The sequence below is a fragment of the Tiliqua scincoides genome, chromosome 5 (assembly GCF_035046505.1).
Source record: "Tiliqua scincoides isolate rTilSci1 chromosome 5, rTilSci1.hap2, whole genome shotgun sequence".
Lineage (NCBI taxonomy): Eukaryota > Metazoa > Chordata > Lepidosauria > Squamata > Scincidae > Tiliqua > Tiliqua scincoides.
Window position 1 is genome coordinate 115,537,672 of NC_089825.1, and position 18,314 is coordinate 115,555,985.

General features: G+C 44.2%; 1 protein-coding gene across 1 annotated transcript; it reads right to left on the minus strand.

Moving 5' to 3' along the window:
- On the minus strand, positions 1 to 5,263 carry LOC136653313 (vomeronasal type-2 receptor 26-like). Its single transcript, XM_066630224.1, has 4 exons — positions 4,424 to 5,263; positions 3,098 to 3,325; positions 2,718 to 2,844; positions 1 to 899 (listed from the first exon to the last, which is right to left on the minus strand). The coding sequence occupies exons 1-4, from the start codon at positions 5,261 to 5,263 to the stop codon at positions 1 to 3; spliced, it is 2,094 nt and encodes a 697-aa protein (XP_066486321.1).
- Between the last annotated feature and the right edge of the window lie 13,051 nt (positions 5,264 to 18,314).

The window sequence follows — 18,314 nt, forward strand, 5'->3', positions numbered from 1 at the left end:
CTAATTCTTTCTAATTAGTTGGTCTTTGCTGTTCAATTCAGGCCTCACAGTAATGATGTAGCATTTGGGGAAAAAAATACAGCCCAGCAACCCAGCACTTGAAGCCAAGATAGAGAAGATCTCCACAGCCACCATGGATTTCCCCTTGGTATTCATATAAGATGGAACAAAAGACAGCCACACACTGCAAAAGACCAGCATGCTGAAAGTGATGAATTTGGCTTCATTGAAACTGTCTGGCAATGTTCTGGCTAGGAAAGCCACAATGAAACTGACAAAGGCCAGAAATCCCAGGTAGCCCAGAATGCAATAAAACATGGCGACTGAGCCTTCATTGCATTCCAGTATGATTTCCTCAGCAAGAGTGTGTGTGTCCAAGTGTGGGAATGGTGGAGCTGTGCATAACCACATAGCACAAATACTGGCTTGAATCAGGGAGCAACCTAGAAGAATACTGTTTGCCAGTCTTTTCCCCACCCATTTCCTCATCCTAGATCCTGGCTTGGTGGCCATGAAAGCCAGAACCACCGTGATGGTTTTGGCCAAGACACAAGAAATGGCCACTGAGAAGATGACACCAAAAGTAGTTTGTCGCAAGTAACATGTCACTGCTTGAGGCTGGCCAATGAATAATAAGGAGGAAAGGAAGCAGAGCAGTAGGGAGATAAGCAGAGAGTAGGTGAGGTCCCGATTGTTGGCTTTGACTATGGGAGTATTCTTGTTCTTGATGAAAATGCCAAGCACCAAAGCTGTGAACAGAGAAGAAGACAAAGCCAAGAAAACTAACGTGATCCCCAATGGTTCTGTGAAAGTTAGGACATTTAGGACTTTGGGAAGGCATTGAGTTCGATTCTTGTTTGGGTATCTATCGTCTGGACATTTGAAGCATTCATCCATGTCTAAAACATAGGACAGAAATCATTTTAATCTCAGTCTTGCCATCATTTTCAGTACATCTTTCCTTGAAATAATTCTCTGCTCGAAAGACACTAAGGGCACAGTCCAAACCAAGCCAGAGGTCAGCTCAAGTCCCTTTCGCCAGCATCCAAATGTCACAAAAGTGCTGAAAGACGCTTCTGCAATGACACGGGAGCAGGCCATGCCAACAAAAGGAGGTGCACCGGCCTGCCTCCACCAGACCCAACCCTAAACTGGGTAAGTAAGTGCTGGCATGGAAAGGCCAGCACAGGAGCTTGGGGAGGATGTTCTGGGGCGGGGAGAGGGTGGGTAGTGGGCTGATGGGAGAACCAGACCTGAAAATAGGGTGGTGTCAGGACCTGGCACTTTGGCCAGATCTTAACCCCCTTTCCAAGCAGCCCAGCCTTACACCAGGCTGCTCAGATCTACTCCACCTCTTTAGGTGGCGCAGATCCGAGTAGCCCCATATGGACAGCTGCCCCATGACATGGGGGTAATGAATTCCCCTTACTCCAAGTTGCACTGCAACCTTACCCAGCCCTGTTCTGGATGCAGCACAGGCCAGCCAGCCTGCCTGTTCCAGGGCATGTTAGGATTGGGCTGCCCATCAAACAATTGTATATTTAGGACAAAGGTACCCTAAACAAGTAAGAACAAGTGAAGTCTGGGATAGGTGATTTTTCACATGTGGGTTTGCAGTTCAGGGAGGGGGCACCAATCAAGCAATCAGTGGCTCTTCCTCTTACGCATACTGTATCTTGATTTTGCCTAGAACTTCCACTGATTTCAAATGGTTTTGTACAGTATTCGAACATACTGTATAAACAAGTCAATATCTGAGCTCTTAGTCACAGCAGAAGAACTCCAATCACGCAGAAGCTTTAAAGGGGCTAATCCATCACATAATCCCAGGTTATATCCCTGTATTTTGTTTCAATAGAGACCGCCACCTTTGTCTTGAAGGCATGGAGGTATTCCTGCCAACTGGGCAAAAATACAGCTCACCTAGGCTGCAATCCTATCTACACTAACCTGAGAGTAAACCCTATTGCATATAATAGCACTTACTTCTGAGTATATATACATAGGACTGGGCTTTTAGGGCTCGATCCTATAGGGCCCAGTGCCAGGGGTATACCTGTATCACTGACTCTGGGTGTCACAAACATGCTGAAAGGGATCTGCAGAAATACAGGGCCCCCAAACCGCATTTTTTCAAATGGGATTTTTACAAGTATTTATTCTGTGAGAGGAATGCACAGAACCCTCTATTTCTAGATGGTTCCATCCAAATGCAGCCATTGTCCTGGCTGTTCTCTGCACTGTCTAAGCTTTCACAGCAGCCACAGTTCACCCTTGGTCAGTTCTCAAGACGTTACTCATCTCTAACTGACTCCTTTGCATTTGACACTCCACTCTCTCTTACATAATGCCTTCAGAAGGTCTGTCAGCAGCTTTCTGGTCTCCCTTTCAAGACTGATCCTGCTTAGTTTCTTACTAAGAAACAGTCAGTGTCCTGTAAAGACAGTGAAATTGTCACTGATTGACAATTTATAGCACCAGGGAACCTCCCAGAGGTTTCCCTGGCATGGGAGGAGGTCGCGCGAGGCTCTGTGAGTCCCTGGTGAGTAGGGGGGCATATTTCTGCCTGGGGGGCAGCAATAGCCCATGGGGGGCGCCATTGTGGAGCTTTACCCTGGGCACGGGGCTGTGGAGGTCCGCGGCTGCAGCTACATGCTTGAGGCAGAGGTACCTGACCTGTATTAAATAACTTTAAGACTGCATATTATGTCTCTTACCTTTCTGGTTTGAAATCTTCCCCTCTGGACATGAAGAGCAATCATAGCAACAAAATGGCACCCCTTCTTTCTTTTTTCTGCTGTAACCTGGATGACAGATATCATTGCACAAAGCAAGTGGTGGCACCTGTCGCAAAAAAAATGGTTTACACCATTATAACCCTGTGCCTGATTTATGAATAGAATCAGATGTGGAAGGGGGTGCTCTTGCCCTTGATACACTTTTCAGCTGTCACACAGGGTGAAAAAAATAACTTAAGTAGATCCTGAATGCTATGAATGGTATACAGTTAGCAGAACTTGAGAATTATCCAGGGTCAATACTTGAACATGTTCCAATTTGGTTTTGTGCATAGGAAGGTACAGTCAGTTCTTCCCACCTGATTAAATATGCTGTGCCATGTGATGGTTTCCTCCTCAATTCTGAACTCTCCTGCTGGTAAAGGCTGTGGATCCATCCTTCCTACTTTCACTCGTGAAAAGGACTGGTTTGGGAAGGTAACCCAGTTGATAACATCAAATCCGGATGCCAATTCACCATTCCCATCAAAAGACACCATGTCTCCGGCACTGTTGTTAAATGAGATGCTCCTCAGGAAAGCATGAAGCTAGGTTGAAAGGGGCAAAAGCATATTTTGCAAAAGAGGCAGAGGTATTGCCACAGGAAGCAGAACCCAGGGCAGTGACGTTGTGATGTCATGTGATACTGTGATGCTGCTTCCAGGTTCTCCTGGAAGAGAAGGCAATAGCAGTGATGGCTGCAGCTTCATGATCCCATCTTCCTCCTCATTTGGAGGTTCAATGAGACCAAAGAAGAAGGAATGGGATGGCAGGAACTTTGTGAAGCCACTGCCAAAAACCAAAAGCAGTGGCTTCTTTGCTGCAGCGGCTTTGAGAGGGGCATGACAATAAAGGAAGGCATGCGTGTCAGAATGGCCAAAGTGGGCCTGCCTTTGACTGGACTCTTTGGAGCCAAGATAGACTGAGCCATTTTGGAATGATCCCACTTCAGCCGCAGCCATCCAAAGACAGACCTGCCATGACCAGCCCAATGAACACATGCCTATCTCCATTGTCTCACTCCACTCAAAGCTGTTGCTGCCAATTATCCTGCCAGGTCATGTGTGAGGTGTCAGCCAGTGCCATTCCTTCCTGCAAAGGCTCTCACTTTGGTGGAGGTGGTGGTACCTCCAAAGTGACTCAGCCAAGTTCCACTCCACTGAGCCAGGCCAACTCGGCCAAGTTGCTTCAGAACTGCTGCTTCTCCAAGTCCCGCTGGTGCCATCTTCACTGGGCCTCTCCTGGCACATCTTTGCAATCTGGCAGCCAGGGTCAACCACCCTCTGCCCCCTGCATGCTACTCCACTGAGAAGGGGGAAGTAATTGTGCTTAATCCAGCAGTTCAGGGAGTGCACTCTCTTCCCTTTTCCCACACCAAAATTGGTACTTCATTGATCTTGAAACTCCAGGCAGACTTCTCTGTATTCCACAAATGAGGCTTTCAGTCAAGCCCTGCCTTTCAGCTAGAGGAGACTATCTATGCACCAGACAGATGGAAAATTTGAAGGAAGGGTGAATGTTGTTTGCATATCAAATATTGATGATGATGATGATGATGATGATGATGATGATGATGTTGTAACCCTGAATTAAATGTCATCATAATTGGACTTGACAAGAGAGTTGTTTTAGATGTGAAACATTACCTGCCATGGTTGTTGATCTGGGGGATCCAGACTACCTCTGTCAACCATGGTACTGAGTTTCAGCCTGAATGTATACATCTTCTGTAAAGCATGTGCTATAGCATGGACTGCATTGTAGATGCTGTAGCTTTGGCCAGTCATGTGCATTTCAAAAAGAGTGCCAGGTAGGCTCTCCAGCTTCTCTTCACCAGTGCAGGCAACAGTGATCTTGTTGCTGTCATCAGAATCAGAAAATAAGCAGTTGAATGCCTGTTCCCAGAAGAACTTGAGAAAACCATCCCCTTTCGGTGAGTTTGGTTGTACGATACGAAGGAGGTTTGGAAACACCCTCACTTCGTTTGTGTGAACTGCCAAAGATAAGGCACCATGGAAGAGGTGCACGTCAAGATCCCTCTGCACTGTCTGTGATGAGAAATCCCAGTGGGCTGTCATAATCCACACCTTGCCTAGAGGGGTTTCTGCAATGCCTTGCAGTTCTGCATAATACATCAACCATTTCAAACCTGCCATTGTCTCTGGGTCTGCATTTATGACATAGACCTTGATGTTGGAGTTTGCGAGGGAACTGGCCTTGGCCACGATGGCTTCTAAGGGTTGTGATAGCTCGAAAATGTGAGAAAGGAGTGGTAGTTTTTCGATGAAAGCTGTACAGATGCTGTGTTGGGAAAACATCGGTAATAAAGTCTGTAGGAACTGTTCTCCTTTGTCATCATCTGCAGTAACTATCCCAATCCATCTCCACTGAAAATGCACAAGTACATTTACAATCCCTTGGTACTGATACACTTCACTGGGGACCATTCGGTAGAAGGAAGGCAGCTGGGTTTTCACATTCTTCATTGGCGCTAAAACACAGTAGGCAATCTAAGCAAAAATAAATGGTTTTAGTGAATGCTGGAGATTTTGCAATCTGTGAAGGCCTCCTCACTGTGCAGTTGGCACAGCTACATCAGGGCTGGAAAGTTGGATAGAATCGGGACCCAATCCTACCTGCTCTGGCCATCATTGTCATACCTTTTCCACTGGTGCTGACTTCCATAAAGTAGTCTGTGTCAGTTGTAAAAAGGGCTCTTTATATACCGTAAATAAATATAAATATTTATCACAAGCTCAATTTCTGCTTGCTCTAAGGCAATTGCACCATAGAGCCAGACTGCTGAGTTGCAAGTGTAGATGGAATTCCCTAACAGTTTATAAACAAACGCATCGGTAAAGCAGCTACCACGTTTTCTAGACTCACAAAGAGAGTCTGATCCGACAAGAAGCTGACAGAACATACCAAGATCCAGGTCTACAGAGCTTGCGTCCTGAGTACACTTCTGTACTGCAGTGAGTCATGGACTCTTCGCTCACAATAGGAGAGGAAACTGAACGTTTTCCACATGCGCTGCCTCTGACGCATTCTTGGCATCACCTGGCAGGACCGAGTTCCAAACAACACAGTCCTGGAACGTGCTGGAATCCCTAGCATGTATGCATTGCTGAAACAGAGACGCCTGCGTTGACTCGGTCATGTCGTGAGAATGGATGATGGCCGGATCCCAAAGGATCTCCTATATGGAGAACTCGTGCAAGGAAAGCGCCCTACAGGTAGACCACAGCTGTGATACAAGGACATCTGCAAGAGGGATCTGAAGGCCTTAGGAGTGGACCTCAACAAGTGGGAAACCATGGCCTCTGAGCGGCCCGCTTGGAGGCAGGCTGTGCAGCATGGCCTTTCCCAGTTTGAAGAGACACTTGGCCAACAGACTGAGGCAAAGAGGCAAAGAAGGAAGGCCCATAGCTAGGGAGACCGACCAGGGACAGCCTGCACTTGCTCCCAGCATGGAAGGGATTGTCACTCCCAAATTGGCCTTTTCAGCCACACTAGACGCTGAGAATCACCATTCAGAGTGTGATACCATAGTCTTTCAAGACTGAAGGTTGCCAACAGTCATTTTTCCTATATCACAATCCATTGTGAGGCCCCAACTTACCGTATTTTTCGCTCCATAAGACGCACCTGACCATAAAACGCACCTAGTTTTTAGAGGAGAAAAACGTACTTTTAAAGTAAGCCTGCCCTCCCCCTGTGGAGCCTGTGCAAATGAAGACCTTGCCCCCTGGTGCGGACCTTGCCCCCTTTGTTCTCCGCCAGGCACCTCCCCCCCTCCCGATGGCAAAGCAGCAGAGCCGGGAGCAGGGCATCACCCTGTGGGAGATCGCCGAGATCGAGGTCCCGCCCCGGCTCTCCTGCCCCTGAGAACGCCTACAGCGTTGCAGTATTTGCTCCATAAGACGCACACACTTTCCCCCCACTTTTGGGGGGGGGGGAAGTGCATCTTATGGAGCAAAAATTTGTACCTAGGAAAGTTTCATAGCCTTCAAATGCGTTGTACCTGAGGAATCTTGTAGATGCTTAAGAGAGTAGCCATTTGATGGGAGATTTCAGAGTCAAGACCTCCAATGATGGCAATCAGATTTCTTTGCTTGTCACAGTTGAAGCTGGGGGTCATCTTTTCCCAGCTGGAAAGAAGTTTCAGGGTATTCTGGTGAGTCATCCTTGCATTTGTGTAACTGTCAAATATTTGGAAACCCAAACTGATATTTTGTAATATGTTGGGGTTCTCATTGATCTCCTTCACAGCAAATACCAAAGACAGCACATGTTGGTAATTTTTGGGGGTTGCTCTAAAAGAAGCAATATATTGCACGTAAGATAGATTTTTGGCAGCTAATAGGCTCTAGACCGTGAAACGTTATGGTGAAATAAATGTGAGTCTTCAAGATGATATAAGACTATTATTTTTGCTGTAACAGATATCTATGAAGAAACAATTGCTAAATGTTTTGAGTTGTATAGTCTTCTTCTTTCAGAACATATGGCAATCCATGCATAAGTTTCTCCCCCCCCCCTCCTTTTTCAGTTTATCTTCATGACAAATGAAATGTACAGTTTGGGTCCATTAATCTCCTACTCATTTTAAATAAAATTAATGGCTTGAACCAGCCATTTTCAAACAAATTTTTCAGTGGGACAATGAAGTACATTGTTCTCTCCCCCCCCCAAATGCACTTAACTATGTTCCATGTTATCATGGACTACAGTCTGTTACCATGCAATCATGGAGTGACAATTTAAAATACAACAGGAAATATGAAATGCAAGAAATCGTATTTATTATATTGGAAGGATTTGCCATTAACAAAGATCAGGGATACATTGAGGCTGCAGTTCTTTGCACACAATGGAAGTAAGTCCCATTGAACCAAATGAGACTTACTTTTGAGTAGACATCCATAGGACTGCTGTTAGATAGTCAAAGAAGTGGACACAGAAGAGGACCAAAAGGATAGAATCATGTGTGATTAACACTGAACCCATGTGCATTTGAAATCAAGTGATTGAAATATGATCTGAGATTTAAGAAGGAAAATAAACTTCAATAGCTAAGAACCAGCAAAAATAAGAGCTTTGGTTTTATTTGGAAGCCAACAGATAAAAGAGACGAAGGGAGACAAATTGGGGGTTGGAGATGAAATAGAAAAGAACTTGTGAAACACACAGAGAGAAGTGATATGATAGACATTTGGTGTCATGTAGAATGAACAAGAAAAGGGTAGTTCAAAATGAGGGAAGATAGCAAAGGTCATGCTGAGAAACATAGTCACTGGCATTCCAAATGGCACAGTACTGAACTAGAAGGCCGGTTTTATTGACTTATATGATCTATTTGTAGTAGTTATGACTTGGCCCAGTGCACATTACTAGGTGGGAAAAATAAAACATAAATCCTTACACTAGTTCATTCACAAACTTTGTTTTGGGGTGTTCACTGAAGGATATTTCATCAAAGAGGCAGTCAAACTGGGTGGTGATTGCTCCAATGGTTATGTTGCCCACCTTGCGATACTTGTATGGGATCTGGAAGGGATTGGATATGGTACACATCTCAGAGCGTGCCTTCTCCTCTGCTGGAAACAGTAGTAGCAGCCACAAAAATGCCCCTTCCATTTCAAGGTCCAGTCTTGACACAGAGTGTGCAGTTTATATTTAACTTGCTATCATTCACCAGGAGGTTGAGTACAAGTCTCTTCAACATCTCCAGGTTCTCCTGATATAGTGGGAAAAAAAAAAAAAAAACTCTTCCTGATCAAATTATTTTATTTCAGCTTGAAGACGCAATAATCTTTTATATATAGTTTCAGACTTCATTGTTCAATTGTATGAGTGGTCTCAGAAAACCTGCATGAAGTCTGAGAATGAATTCTAGTAATTTGATATAATGACATGGTTCAAAGTAATCTCCCCAGAGGGTGATGTGGGACAGTACATGCAGCGGAAGAGAGGAACAAAACATGTTTGGTCGATCTCATCACAACTATTTTTTTCATCCTTCATGAGAGTGGAGAGGCTCATGAAATTAGTGCCAAAATAGCAGAACATTTGGAGAGAGAATTTATTTTGAAATAATAATACTTTTGAAAACATTGGACTTTGAACTGTTAACAATAAAAAAGAACTACATTAAAACTATAGAGATAGGATACTGATTCTGAATGTCCTGTAGCTGCACACAGCTTTGGTCCACTGAACAATGGAAGGGGAACACAGTTGCCACAATGTCAAATCCTGTCCTCTCATTGGTCATCTGCAGCATGAGCTGGATACCGGCCATATATCTGGATTCCACTGTAGGGTTAGCCAGTTGGTGTAGGGGCCAAATAGGGACTTTTTTTCTTTTCACCAAGATTGGCCAATAGGAGGGAGAAGTGCTTTGTTGGCCCAAAGGGCTGCTGGAAGGGTTCTGTACAATGCATACAATGGAGAAATTTTGATTTTTCCTTTTATTAAGTGGTATTTGTCGTGTTTTGGGTTGTCTCTGTGTCAAAAAACAATGAGTCCCAAAATCAGTCTTCAATAAAATGTTCGCCATTCCCTTCAGGCAAGAGAGCCACATACCTAAGTGACCCCAAATTATGTTTGTGAGATCAGGAGAACATTATCATAAATGCTCCTTAGGAATGTAGAATTATGGTTCATAAAACTAAATGGTTTTATCTAACCCTGATTCTACCCTACATGTGGTAGAGCAATGCTGGTAAGTAGTGAGTTCACACACACACAAAACAAAACACACACACTGTAACAAAAAAAATGAAACTTTGGTATTTTATTTATGGTGAGGGACTAAACTTAATCCATTTTGATTGGATCCCGTCAGTGACTGTAATCAACTGTGGAACAAAATGGTGCACAAATGCACCTTATGTAGGGTTAGGAGTCAAAATTTGTTGTGACCTATTCAGTCACTTTTCATAACTTCCTCACATTTGGGGGGATTTCTGATGGTTTTCATTCACTCTGTGGAACATAATCCAAACACAGCTGAAATTTCAGGCATCAGCTAGAGTCAGTCAGGAGGAGATTCCCACCTCTACTGTCATTCAGATGAAAAATTAGCTATTAAGAGTTTCAGGCTGCCCTCCTTCCCAACACTGCTAAATTCATTTTGTCCCACAATCCTAGGCATACCTACTCAAAATTAAGTCCCATTGAGTTTCCTGGAACTTACTCCCAGCTATTTTTCACTCCATAAGACGCACCTGACCCTAAGATGCACCTAGTTTTTAGAGGAGGAAAACAGGGAAAAAAATATTCTGAACAAATAGTGTAATAAAATATTTAATAAACTATAACAGAATAACATTTGAACCATCCCCCCCTTCTTAGAGTGAATGGGATCATAAACTGGCATGAAGATCCCTCCCTTTATTAGGGTGAATGGGATCATAAACTGGCATGAAGATCCCCCCTTCATTAAGGTTCCCAACATGCACTCTTTTTTGCAGTATTCGCTCCATAAGACGCACACACTTTTCCCCCCACTTTTTTGGGGGGGAAAAGTGCATCTTATGGAGCGAAAAATATGGTAAGTGTACACAGGATTGGAGGCTGACAGCCTAATCCTGAGCTGCCCAGAGCTGCGGGACCCGGCGGCTCCACAGAGGGCTCCTGCCAGATCCAGATCCTCCCATGCTACTGCGGGAGGCTTCTTGGGAGAAGGGGACATTTGTCCCCTTCCCTCGGGTAAGGGAAGCAGCCCCACAATGGGGCTACTCACTTTAGTGGCAACTGTTTGGTCATCGCTAAAGTGAAGGCGCTCATGTAGGGTGAGCAACCCAACCCGAGCACCTTGGATCCTGAGGAGCTCAGCTCTGCGAATTCGCCTCTCCCCCACCCCTGCCTCCCGGAACGCCTCCCCCACACCCCCGACCACATCCCCATTTCCCATTCCACAGCCGGGTGGTCACAGAGACTGCCAAGCAGTGGAACGCAGGCACCCGCTGCACGCTGCCTCAGTGCTGGCCAGAGCCGAGCCAGCTCTGGTGGGAGCCCGGCGGTAAGCCCCGCAAACGTGCCTTATGGCATGTTTGCAACTGTGGTCCGTGCCGCGGAGGCGTGCCGTGAACCACAGAATCGGGCTCTCAGTTATTTTTTATTGATAACTTATACTTCCAGCAATGTACAGGATTCTCAAAGTAAGGGAGTTAGCTCAAGGTTTAATGAAGGCTCGTCTTTCCTGCAAGTAACATGGTAATGATAGGTTATTTGCTGCTTCTGTTCTGAGGATGCTAAGCAAATGAGGTCCCTGTTGCAGCAGGTGGCTCAATGTGACAGTAACAGACCTGCCGCACCACACTGCCCCCCCCCCCCCCCGCTTACCCAGCACAATGGAGTCTTACGGGACACCAAAGACAACTTGGAAAGCCTTCTGAGGCTTCTGCAGTCTTAAACAGTACTTCCAGGAAACCTCAAGGAGGGTGTGCGTCTTTGACCTCTGAAGATCCTGTGCACATCTTGAGGAAAATAAAACTCTTGTTTCACATTGCAGTGGTGGTCCTGGAGGGGGGCACAGGGGGCAAATGCCCTGAATGTCATGGGTGCAGCATTCCAGACTGCTTGGAAAGCCTCCTGAGGCTTCAGGTGTGATCTTCAGCAGTACTTCCGAGAAACTGGAAGTCTCGGGAGGATTTTTGAGTGGTCTGGAATGCCACACCCATGGCAATAAGGGCATGTGCCCCCCTCCAGGCCTGCCACTGCAATATGAAATATCAGTTTTATTTTCCTCAAGATGCACACAGGGTCTTCAGAGGTCAAAGAGACACACTGTCTTTGAGGCTGGTGAAGTGTCCGGCTTGCCACAAGCTGAACAGACATAATTAGCTGAGCTTCTGCAACACACAGCTCAATCTAAAATATGAGGGTTTCCATTTCCAGAAGCTGTTCACAGGGTATTCATAGACCAAAGAGTCATTCCATCCTAGAGGCTGCTGTTACTGAAGGAATAGGTGGCCAGTTAACCACAGGGTGAGCCAAGGTAAGTAGCTGAGTATCATGTGACGGTGATTTTTTTTCTCCCCCCAACCTGCTTGCAAGGCAGTCAAACGTCAAGGAGGCTTAACCTGAGGTCATGCTCCGCAAGAGCTGTATGTTCAGTATAAAAAGTTTGGTCTTTTGTGAGGGCATGAAGCCAATTTCTGTGTATGATTTACATAAAAAACTATAGGTCAGCACCACAGACAGTAGTGAAATAGTCACCCTTTCCGACAATAGGTGTACATTTTCACCACTTCTGTTTCAGGTATATGGGAACACCTTGAATACTTTCTGAAGATGTCTCCCTCATCTTGGAGCTCCCCTGAAACTGTTGCAAAAGTGCACTTTTGGAAGTGGTGCACAAACACAGCGCTGGTAGAAGATGGGTCTAAGAAAACCATTGTGTGAGATTCATCACATTTTACTTTGCTTGCTGGAGGGTTTGATTTATGCAGATATGTCTCAGAAAGTGGTTGAGCCGTGTAGAATGTTTGTAGTTTTTATGGTGATGGATTGGTCAATATGCCTTTCTGTATGTGTCTGATTGTTCTGTTGTGGTATAAGAAGAAGTTTATCTCTTATGTGTAGGTCTGATGCTAAAGGCACTCACCCAGTGCTGTTTTAATAAACCCCAATACAATTTTCTATATCCAGCCTTGTGTTGTGCAATTCATTTCTCCTATAGATAGAAGCTGGCATCTTTAAATACTGCACACCTGGTCATCCTGTGGGTTCAGCAGAATTTCCATAGAAAGACATGCTTTCATTTTGTACATTATTGATGATGCATTCAACTTATTCTGTGGTGCCTCACTTCCTATCTCTGGGTGGGGTTGAAATTGTGCTGTTTTGTTGTGAACACAAGTGCTCATACACATTGGTAATGCATTGCTAAAAAAAACACATAGGATCACTTTGCGATTGCTTTTTGCCATGATTTATAAATGCACAAGAGCAGGGGAAAGTCAATGAATTTAAGGGCCCAGTCCTATTCAACTTTCCAACACCATTGCAGCTGCAGTGCAGCCCTGAGGTAAGGGAAGAAATGTTTCCATACTTTGAAGAGGCCTCTGTGACCGCCTCCCCACCACAGGCTGCAGGGCATGCCCCATTGGCAGAGCTGCAGTGGCACTGGAAAATTGCATAGGATTGGACCCTAAGGAACTGGACATTGAGGCCAACCTCAAAAGCAGAGCACCCTGTAAAAGACTGCAGCATCAGCACTGGAACTAATAAAGATTAGCAGTGCATCAGGGACATGGTAACTTTAAAATCATGGGAGAAGTTCAATCACTTGACCACTTCTCAATCTCTGGTGGCCTTCTCTTGCTGTGGGTCATTCCAAGCGCACCTGTTTCCTACTGTTTCAGTGATGAGTCAGTAAAGACTTGGGTTTTTGACTTCCAAACATGTTTATTTCAGCAATCCCAGAGAGAAATCACAATGGAAAGAGTAGGTTTTTCTCCCAACCCTATGATTATACAAAATGACTGTAATTCTGCTCCTTTTTAGAGTTTGTGGAAAAGTCCAGTGACCAGTGGGAAAATCAAATTTATCAAGAGGATGATGGAGAGTATAAATAGCTCTTGTCCAATTCAGATTTGGTGCTGAGGACCAGGGGCTAGCAGGATGCCATTGGTTTGATATCTAATTATAATTCAGGGTTGATATTTCTGGCTCTGGGGCAGCAAATGGACAAAGTGTGTGGCAATCAAAATCAGGCTGGTGTACTCTTGGAGATACCAAAAAATGTGGGAGCAAAGAAATCTGTGTTCTCAGCTTAGATTTGCTTTTATTATCACAGTATTGATGGTTATACTCCTACTGTCTCCTTCGGCATACAATATGCACAGTGCAAAATGCAACATTGGTGAACCCCTCCCTCTCCTTCACAGGTATTTTCAAGGTGGGGACGTCATCACTGGTGGAATCACATCACAGATCTCAATGCCTAGTCATTCTATTGACTTTGATCAACATCCCCGTCAGTCGTGGATGGGTGATTTTCTGTAAGTTTTTTTTTTCCCCTCCTTTTATCACACCCCAAAGTACAGCAGTGCACAGAAATGTTTGGGAGACCAGATGAAATAGCAAAAACCCCTGCCATTCCCTTTCATTGCTCTACTTAAGAAGGGAACTACTGGCACTTCACATCCCTGTTCTCAAGGATATACTAGTGTAACCAGGGGTAAACTACTGTAAGAATAGAGGTGGAAGAAAACTGCAGAACTGAACTACGAGCAGGCTGATCAGTTTGAACCTGTAGTTTCAAAAAAAAAATAAAAGGCTTCTTGCATTATTTGGCTTTATTCACAGAAGAGCATTTTAAAAAATCAACAACAAAGGAATACTTATTCTAACTCCTCTGTCCAAGTGTGGGGTGATGTTTTTAAGATGTACTGAAGCTTTCATAGAGGTAATTTGCTGATTACCTCTATTAAAGGTATTACCCATCAGAGATGATCTTGCTTTTTAAAGTCCTCATTTTGATTTCATTTTATCCCAATCACTTCTTTCCTCCACCAGTTTCAAAGCCATACCACAGTTTAATCAGATATCTATTGAGACTTGGAACTCATAAAATACTATTGCTATAATTTTTATTATACCACCATCAATGTACATGACAATTTATATAGATTGCAAGGATAGTTCTCTGCCACGATGGGTTTGCAATCTAAAGGAAACAACAGAAGTGTGGATGATGGGAAAGGCAAGTGATGAATATGTAATTTCAGCTATAGTAAAGAAAGAGGAAGCTATTTAACCCATTTTTGCCCAGCCCGTAGGTGCACATGTTATCCCTGTTGCATATATGCAATGTTGGGTAGAAATGGCTTAAATGAATCAATTTATAGGATTCTTTAGCTGACCATTAGTTTCTATTATATTCTGAGGTTTAGTTATTCCATTTAAATATGTGTTATTTTTATAAAATAATAATATTGATGATGGTGATGATGAAACATCAGTAAGATATACTATTTAGAAGGCATTCTGCTCCTGCCTACATAGGCCTATTGCAAACAGCAAGAAGATGTACAGCTCCTAATGTGTCTAGAGCTCCATCTCTGTCGATCTGAGATGGAAGAATGAGCATTATCTTCTGAAGCTGATGCTCTTGGTGGAGCAGACATGAGTGGCAGTAGTTTTATGATATGCAGAATGTTGCTGTATTACAACATACAATTCTCCTTGTAGTGCAGTAACTAAGAACTACCAGCATACTCTGGCCATGGTATTTGCTATAAAGGAGATCAATGAAGACCAGTGGATCTTACCCAATGTCACCTTAGGCTTCCACATTTATGAGAGTTATTTCAGGTCAAAGTGGACCTATCATGCCACAATGGAACTTCTCTCCACACGGAACAAATTTATCCCCAACTACAGGTGTGGCAGCCAGAACAAGATGATGTCAGTCATTGGGGGTCTTTACTCTGAAATTTCACTGCATATGGCAACCACTCTGGGGATCTACAAAGTTCCACAGGTAGGCTGTATAAGTAAAGCATGAAAATAAAATTAGTCAGTGACATTTCTTTTTCCACATTCCAGATGGAACTTTGTGAAATGGAGACAGAGACAGCCATGATTGACCAGTCGCATAGCCAGAGCAGTGCAAAATGGTTAGTAGTGCAGGCTTCCAGACACAAGTGTAAGCTGCCTCCCAACTCACCCTCAGGGCCATTCAGGCTATTGCTGCCTGAATGGCTCCAAGGGTAAGTGAGGGGGTGCTGCTTACTCTCACTTTTGGAAACCTGCACGACATACTATTTTGCACCACTCTAGCTATGCTACTGTGACATAAACTTGCAGATCAGTCTTATGCATGTCTATTCAGAAGGAAGTCCCATTGAGTTCAATAGGACCTACTCTCAAGTAGGTATGCATAGGATTGCAGCACTACAGATTTATATATGAGGCGTGCGTGTTATAAAGCAAAATCACTGTGTTAAAGATTTTGGAACAGTGAAAATGGAGAAGTTTAGTTCCTGTTTTGGTCCAAGATCCTCCTCCTATCAGCAAGATATGACATTCAATTGAAGGCCATGCATATTCGCCTTAATGTTGGCAACCTTCAGTCTCAAAAGACTATGGTATCGTGCTCTGAAAGGTGGTTCTGGGTTCTAGTGTGGTTGAAAAGGCCAATTCGTGAGTGACAATCCCTTCCACACTGGGAGCAAGTGCAGTCTGTCCCTGGTCTGTCTCCCTGGCTATGGGCCTTCCTTCTTTGCTTCTTTGCCTCAGACTGTTGGCCAAGTGTCTCTTCAAACTGGGAAAGGCTATGCTGCACAGCCTGTCTCCATATTAGCCTTGATAATAAAGACTTACTGCAAAACTCTGTGTCAGTGGTTCTCACGTATTTAGCACCGGGACCCACTTTTTAGAATAAGAATCTGTCAGGATCCACCGGAAGTGATATCATGACCAGAAGTGACATCATCAAGCAGGAAAAATTTTTACGATCCTAGACTGAAATGCTACCCACAATTACCCAGCAGTAAGTCCCATTTACTATTTCATTGTTAAAAGACTATACATAGTAGCTTGTTAAAAGTACAGGTCTGTAACATTTTCTGAAATGCAGTCCCATACCATGGTAGCATCAAGTCTATATATTAAAAATAAAATATTGAAATGAATGGGGACCCACCTGAATTTGGCTTGTGACCTACCTAGTGGGTTCCAACCCACATTTTGAAAAACACTGCTTTATGTAACTCCTAATGTTGGTGATGCCTCCAAGTACAGTGGCCCCAAAGCAGCTACTGCTGCATCCTGCGGCCCTGCAGCAGCTACCAGAGGTCTCCTCAGGGGAAAGGGACTTTCATTCCCTTCCCACGAGGAAAGCTCCAACCCCCACAATGGGGTTTCTCAAGTCGGTGCCGGCTATTTTTCCAGTGCAGACTTGAGAGACTCTGTGTTGGACTCTGTGCCCAACACAGAGTACAGGATCTGGAGGAGCAGCGCTCTCTCTCCCGGTGGGCACCCTCACCGAAAAAATAAGCACTGAATCCTTAAATGTGATGTTGGGCTATCGTTCATTATTTGCAGGAACTGAGATAGCTTTGAATTCTCCTTCAGAACAGATCAGAAATGTTTATTTTATTTTTCAACAGTTGACGTACGGCTCTGTTTCAGTGAATTATGACACAACTGAGCCCTTCTATCAGATGGTGCCAAATGATGCCTACCAGTATACAGGGATTGTCCAGTTGCTTCTGCATTTCCAATGGACCTGGGTAGGAGTCTTTGCTAAGGATGATGACAATGGAGAAAGTTTTGTGCAGACCATACTGGCTGGGTTTCCTGTAAACGGCATTTGCTTTGCCTTCTTAGAAAGACTCAAAGCAATGCATGGCCATAGCCTTTTCAATGACCTGGATTGGTTGGTGGGAATATATCAGATTGTCATGAACAGCAAAGCTAACACAGTCGTCTTCTATGCAGAAGCTATGACAACGCTGAGATGGCTGTTACAACTACCAAATATGGACTGGGTAACACCAAAACCTAAAGCTAAAGTGTGGCTCATGACAGCCCAGATGGATCTGAGACCACTGGTTTATCAAAGAGATTGGGATATACAAGCCATCCATGGGGCTCTGTCTTTTGCAATTCAGTCACCGGAGCTCCCCAGTTTCCAAACGTTTCTCCGGATGAGAAAGCCTTTGTTGACCAAAGAAGATGGCTTCATCAAGGATATCTGGGAACAGGCCTTTGATTGTGTATTTCCAAACTCAAATTCAACTGTGGACAGCGTGGATGGGAATATTTGCACTGGAGAAGAGAAGTTGGAGAACCTCCCTGGGGCTCTTTTTGAAATGAGTATGACTGGCCACAGCTACAGCATCTACAACGCTGCTCATGCTTTAGCGCATGCTTTACATGCCATGCAGTCATGCAGAACCAGGCAATGGATAATGAGGAATGGAAGGAGATTGAGTCTTTGGGATCAACAGCCATGGCAGGTAGTGACCTGAGCATGCAAATTTGAAAGAGTGCCATATATCTAAAGGAGCAGAAACACGTCAAAATGTTTCTGTACCAAGTGTGCATGAACTCAGCTTCCTTTCCCTCCCCACTGTTTAAAAACTGTCGTTTTCATCTTTCAGCCATTAAAAAGGGTAAAGAGCTCAGCTTCGTACCCAGTAGAATTGTTGCTACTGGAACTGAAAATTTCCCTTGTGATATTTCCCAAGATATTTTCATATATTAGCATAATGGTTTTCCTTCCTGATTTCTCCTTCTAAAACCAAGATTTCAGCAGGGATGGGGCTAGACAGACCAGTGGTCTCAGCATATGTCACATCTTTTTTGAAATGTTTTGTGTTTCCATTTTTATTCTAGCTTCACCGCTTTCTGGAAAGAGTTGCATTTAATAACAGTGCTGGAGATTTAGTGTCTTTTGACCAGAACAGGGAATTGGCAGCTGGATTTGATGTTATAAACTGGGTCACTTTTCCAAACCAGTCCTTTTCAAGGGTAAAGGTTGGAAGACTTGACCCCCAGCGATCTATTGACAAC

Bases quoted from the DNA above. Each gene is read 5' to 3' on its own strand.
- LOC136653313 (XM_066630224.1), bottom strand. From the start codon at position 5,263: ATGAAGAATGTGAAAACCCAGCTGCCTTCCTTCTACCGAATGGTCCCC. The intron at 2,845-3,097 runs GTGGGAAGAACT...TTTTTGCGACAG, and splicing joins GGCACAGCATATTTAATCAG to GTGCCACCACTTGCTTTGTG. The intron at 900-2,717 runs GTAAGAGACATA...CCTATGTTTTAG, and splicing joins GAAGATTTCAAACCAGAAAG to ACATGGATGAATGCTTCAAA.